This window comes from Carlito syrichta, unplaced genomic scaffold (genome assembly GCF_000164805.1).
Source record: "Carlito syrichta isolate Samal-C Ts95f unplaced genomic scaffold, Tarsius_syrichta-2.0.1 Scaffold305614, whole genome shotgun sequence".
Lineage (NCBI taxonomy): Eukaryota > Metazoa > Chordata > Mammalia > Primates > Tarsiidae > Carlito > Carlito syrichta.
In genome coordinates, this window is record NW_007249710.1 from 286,781 (window position 1) to 292,780 (window position 6,000).

Below are 6,000 nucleotides of genomic sequence, written 5' to 3' on the forward strand. Positions count from 1 at the left end.
CTTTCTACCACAAACCAATTTGAGTAACAAACCGGGTAAGGCTTGTTAATGGCCACTTAAATACATTCCTGCCACCCAACCTAGAGACCCTCTGCCAGCCTCAAATCCTAGCAGTCCCTGTCCAAGAGACACACTGTGACAAGACTGATGGCAGCAAAGGCACAGATCTGACCCCTATCAATTGCGGGGGTGGGGGAACCACTTAGCCTGGTTTGCCTAAGACAGTTCCAGTTCGCTCCTACTATCCAAGAGAATTATGAATAGTGTCCTTTTCACTTTCAAGAGCATTTCAGTTTGAAAGATAAACTATGTGAGGTATTTATGGCAACCAAGAATAATAGTTTAGATAATAATTGTTATCATGTATTGATCACTTGCTATGTGACAGACGTCATTATAATGGTCTCTGTACACTGTATCTCATTTGAACTTCATTACAACACTATGAAGGGAAACATTACTATCTCCATTTTATAAACCAGGAAATTGAAGTTTGTTCACATTTATTTTTGTACAAGAATGTCAGTAGCAGCTTTATTCATAATAATCAAAGCTTTCAACAGAATGGATAAACAATGTTATACTCATGCAATGAAATATTACTCAGTCATAAAAAGAAATAAGCTACCAATATACATGAATCTTAAAAACATTATGCTGTGTGGAAAAAAAAGTATTTCAAAGAAGGACATACTGTACTAACTTCATTCATAAAAAATTTGAAAACGTTATACAAATCTATGTTGGAAGATCAAAACAGTGATTGCCTTTGAGGGAGTGGGTAGTAAAGGCTGGAACACACTAGAAAGGAACATGTAGAAACTTACTGTGAGGATGCCAATATTCTGTATCTTCATAGAGCTTTGGGACACACATGTCCTTAACAACAACATGGCCAAGGTCAATGAGAAGACACTGTCTGTGCCTCAACCAGATGCCGTCTATGGTCAGTGCACCCATTCCCCTGCTGATGAGAGTGTTGGCTGCTCAAGACTCAGAGCTGGTCCTATGCCCTCACCTAGAAAGCCACCCACCGCCAAAGACACAAAAGGTTCCCTCTGCTCCTGGCTTCAGGGGCTGACTCTGTGGTGGGATCCGGCTGAGACCACATCCTTGCTTAGCTCCTTCCTTTGCCATAACGTTTCCCTCGCCCCCACTGTTCTGAAAGCACCATTTCAATAAACCACTTGAAAAAGGAACTCTTGTGTCAGGCTCTGCCTTCAATGAGCCAGACCTAAGATGTTCAGTTAGCAAGTAGCACAGCTGGGACTAAAGTCTTGGAAGGTCTGACTTAACAATTAGGCAGACGTGACATGTCATTGCTTATATTACATACATGATTAAAGTGATGGTCTCCAGGTTGTCAGGTCGCAAAACATCACATGTCACATAGGTCTAGATATGGCAAGAATAATGGTAGCAGTCACAACTACTACTTATTGAATTCTGACAATAGGCCAGTCTAATGCATCTGATCCTCTCAACAATACCATGAGATTTATCTTATTATTTCCATTTTGCAGATGAAGCATGAGAGGCTTGAAGAAGTTGAGACATATCCTCCCAAGTCACATGGATAGGAAGAGGTGAGGCTTAAGCTTACATTCAGGTCCATCTTTCTTCAAAGGTCACATGTTTTTTCCATTTGGCTAAACATCTTGCTGTGTAAATTGTTTCATGAATAACTGGTGAAATAGGTCCACCATTAAGACTGATGGGTCTTTTTTGTTTGTTTGTTTTATTTTTTAAAAAGATGGGGTCTTGTTATGTTGCCCAGGCTGGTCTTGAACTCCTGGCCTCAAGCAATCCTCCTGCCTCAGCCTCCCATAGCTGGGATTACAGGCAAGAGCCACTACACCTGGCCAAAATTGATGTTTTAAAACAATGTAGACAGAAGTGTCTGTTATCTTGCCAACACTCAACCCCTGCAACAGATTTTTTTTCAAGCTACATTTGGACAAAATGCCTCTACTTTCTGGGAAAAGTCTTATTTCTTTGAAAATAGTCAGAATCTTCTCTTGAACTAGACATAAAAAGAGCAAAAGAACCATATTCACTGAAGAAAGGAAAGAAAGCAAGAGTATATGCCAAAGATCCAGAGAAGCAAATCACATTTCTTACGGTTTTTCCACCAAGCAAGACAAAATGGAATAAAAGGAAAACAGCAATGCTTTAGGGAGAGGCAGATTTAAATCCTAATGCTACTACTATGAGATGTTTTGGGCAAATTACTCAATGTCTCCAAGCCCCAGTTTGCTCTTCTGTGGTATGGGAAAAATACCTATCATATTGGCCCATGAATGAAAGAGGATGAGATAAAAATATACATTTCTTTCTGCATCTTCTCTTCCATTTCCATAAAATTTATAGAGTAACAAACTTTGACTCTCACTCTAAGCCTGACTAATACCAGTTCAGATGTACTACGCTTTATTCCCAAGCAAAAAAGCAATTCTATTTAATGATAAAAGGTTTCTAATAAAAAAAAGAACAGATAAAAGGGGGGCCTTCATCCAGGAAGCCATCAGCTGATTCATAAAAATACAGAATGAGTCATCCTGGATCCCAAGGCTGAAACTTACAATCAATGGGCATCTTTGGCCAACCAATCCCAGTCCGGTGGAGAAGGAAGCACCCAGTGGGCCGTCTTCACAAGCCTAGGCCAACCCTCCCTTGCAAAACCAATTAATTCTGCTCTCAACTTGGTGAAAGAAAAAAAGGAAAACCAATCCCGGCCCTTTGCAACGCTGTACTCCAAATATACCCTCATGCTGCCTGCTTTCTGAACAACTGGGGTGGGGGGTATACAGTGACTCCATTGTGTGTGTGTGTTTGTGTGTGTGTGTGTGTGTGTGTGTGTGTGTGTGTGTGTGTTTTCAGCTCCACTAAAGAACAGGCTTGTGTGTATGGTTTTGAAAATCAATTTCCTGGCCTTCATCTTGACATTTATTATTTCAAAATGTTTCAGTTCCTATCAGCAAGTATGCAATTAGCTTAAGGCTTGAGAACACAGACCTACTGGCACTGAAAATAATGATACTCTTTCCTTCAAAAAGTAGCCTCATCATTTCACTCTCTGAATATATACTCTGACATAAAATCCTAGAATCCAATCCTCAATTTGGGCGGTCATAAATTTTGTAAATATATATATATATGTATATATATGTGTGTATATATATATTTGTGTGTATATATACATTATTGTATATAATTGTACGTATATATCTGATGAGGTAAACAATGAAGGGGAGTTATAAATACCTCGTTTTAATTGTACTAACCAGAAGTTCTTCCACCAGCAAGTGAAGAAAAATAATGACTCAACCATCTCCCTCCAAGCACCTTCCTCAATCCATAATAAATAACTATTCAGCAATAACTTATTTGGGATGCACAATGTGCCAAGTGGGAATTTATAAGTGAAAAGGCAGATATAAGCTCTGCCTTCTGGGGTCAATCAGCTTGGTTCAATAAGAGTTAACAAAAATAATTGTGTAGGATCCCGCCTTTGCAAAAGCTTCTCCCTTTACCCTGAATTCCCCATAGGGGTCTAAGAGTGTTTAGAGTCAAACATGACCAACAGCACATATGAGGAGTGAGTCAGAGATCAGCACGCACTTCCCCCACCAGCTGCCTTCTCATCTGGCAGATGAACCCTGGCTCTGCTCTCAAGGTGGTGAAGGGAAGGGGACCTCCTTTGCATTTATGTCCCCAGATCAGGTCCAGATTCTGGGTTTCTGATTTAACCCTGGGAACAGGAGAGCTGGCTGCTGCTTTTTGAAGCAGTGTGTGGTCGGGGCTTTAAAAAACAGAGATGGGAAGGGATGGATTCACCTCACCGTGGTGAGGTGAGTAAGTTCCTCTTAAAAATTTCACAGGCAAGCCTAGTGTTGGGTCCAGGGACCCTCTCCCGGGGAAGCTCTCCCTGGAACTTCAGGAAAACAATCATATAGTGCCTGCATGTTGAGAGGCTTAAACCCTCCGGGGGAATCTCAGCTGGGGTGGGTCTGGAGAAGTTTCCTGGGAGTATGTAAATAGCCATCTCAGAGAGCTGAGCTCCATCTGATAGGAACAGGAGTTCAAAGGAAACTGATTAGGGCTTTTCTCCTCTTTCTCTCGGAGAAGCACAGAGGATGCCGTGGGGGAGAAAGAGGGCTGTGCAGCAGCCCTGGCCTCAGCCCCCTCCAGGGTTGGATGCTCGGGACCTGACTCTCTTGTTTCCCAGTTCTCTTCTCCATACCGGGCCACAGGGAGGCGGGACTCAACGCTGCAACTGTCCCAGCCCTATCAGGACAACAGCATAGAGGTGAAAAGGATCAAGTATCAAATCCTCGGCCAAGCCATTTAGGGGCAGCTGATGATCTTGGGCAAATCACTCATCCTCTCTGAGCGGCATTTCCTCACTTATAACGGGAGATAAGGACGGCATCTCACTCATTAGGACCCAGGAAGTATTAAATAAAATCGCACATGTAAAACTCTAAAAACGTTGGCTGACACACGGTAAGCCTAGGGTTATTACGATTTTTAAAAACCGTATTAACCCTCAACCTCCCTGCGCTGGCAGCTGAGCTGTCCGGCCGGACTGAGAACTCCCGCAGCGCAATGTTCCAGACCCAGAGTGCTGGGCGCCCCCATTCTCCCTGCCCCCAAGAGCTCACATCCTCCTCCGGTACCCCCTAGGTCTGGTTGTGGGGGGGGCGGTAACTCTCAGCATCCTCCCCAGCTTTAGTCTGTCGCGAGCCAGGGGAGGCTCTGAGTCCGGGTGGGGGCACACGGGGGGCGCCCTAGGCTCTCCCCGGGGGCAGCGTTCCCGCCGCGGCTTTCCCGCCCCCTCCCGGAGCGCCGAGCGCGCAAAGAGAGAGAAAGCGAGAAGGGCGCGGATACTGGACCAGGCTTTGACGCGGATCTTGAGCTCGCCGTCCTGCGGCTCCGGCATGGCCTTCCTGCTGAGTCGCAGCTTGTTGAGCCCCCCGAAGCCGGCCAGCACCACGGCGCGCATCTCCTGGGCGTCCCCGAGGCGGTGCGAGCCGTCGCCGCCGCCGCCCTCCGCCGGCTCCTTGCCGGCCTCCTTCTCGATCATTTGCTCCGTCTCCTCCGCCTTCTCTACGCCTTCCTTGGCCATGGCGCGAGGGGGCGCGGGGCGCACGGGCTGCGGCGACTGCGGCGCTGGGGGCTCGGGGATCTTCTCCCGCGGGTTCCTCCTGTTGAATGTGGGATGCTCGGCAGTGCAATGGCTGCAGCCTCTGCGAGCGCCGCCGCGGTCCCCAGCCTCTGCCGTAATGCTCGCAAGAGCCGCACCCTCCTCGCTCCACCCCGTTCCCCACTTCTCTTCCCTACCCAAACGAAGCCTCAGCTCCGGTTACTAAGCCAGTCTCAAAGTAGGCTCTGGCTCGCAACCCTAAAATCCAGATTTGCCTAAGACCTGTGAATAAAACAGGCTCCGAGAGACCACCTTGCCATCCATTTTCGACGCAGTACTTCGTTATATACGGCGCAGGCTCGGACGCCTTGAAATGGACAGAAATGAATGTCTGGGCCTGGAGGATGCCTTCCCGCGACAAGGTTGTCTCCGCTCCCACCAATCTGTGGGGGCGGGAGGGGTAGCCGGAAAACTGGGCTGTTTTCCAAACCTCCAGTTCTGAGTGGAAGGACGGAGAGGTTCGGGAAGCAGGAAACTAGAGAAGAGTCACTCACTCGCTGCCCTGAAGAGTCCAATCCAGAGGCTTTTCACTCTGGACCTCCGGGGTTAGCCGGGATGCTCTTTCCTGGGCATCACCAGGGCTTCCTTAGACGATGGCTGATTCTCCCCATTCACAAGCATTTCGGGCCACTAAAGAGGCTCCAGAAAAGACTCCTGTATTAGAAAAGGGTCCTGTTCTTGTCCTGACCCCAAAAGACCAAGGTGTACTGGTCCCCTAGCATGCACATGTTCAGGTATACAACACACACACACACACACACACACACACACACACACACACACACACACTGGCT

General features: G+C 46.8%; 1 protein-coding gene across 1 annotated transcript in view; it reads right to left on the reverse strand.

Moving 5' to 3' along the window:
• The window catches only part of VAT1L (vesicle amine transport 1 like), a 180,856-nt gene extending 175,592 nt beyond the window's left edge, over positions 1-5,264 (reverse strand). The window contains exon 1 of the mRNA XM_008061797.2: positions 4,896-5,264. Within this exon, the coding sequence (XP_008059988.1) occupies positions 4,896-5,128 (233 nt within the window). The 5' untranslated portion in view covers positions 5,129-5,264. The remainder of the gene's footprint in view (positions 1-4,895) is intronic.
• Between the last annotated feature and the right edge of the window lie 736 nt (positions 5,265-6,000).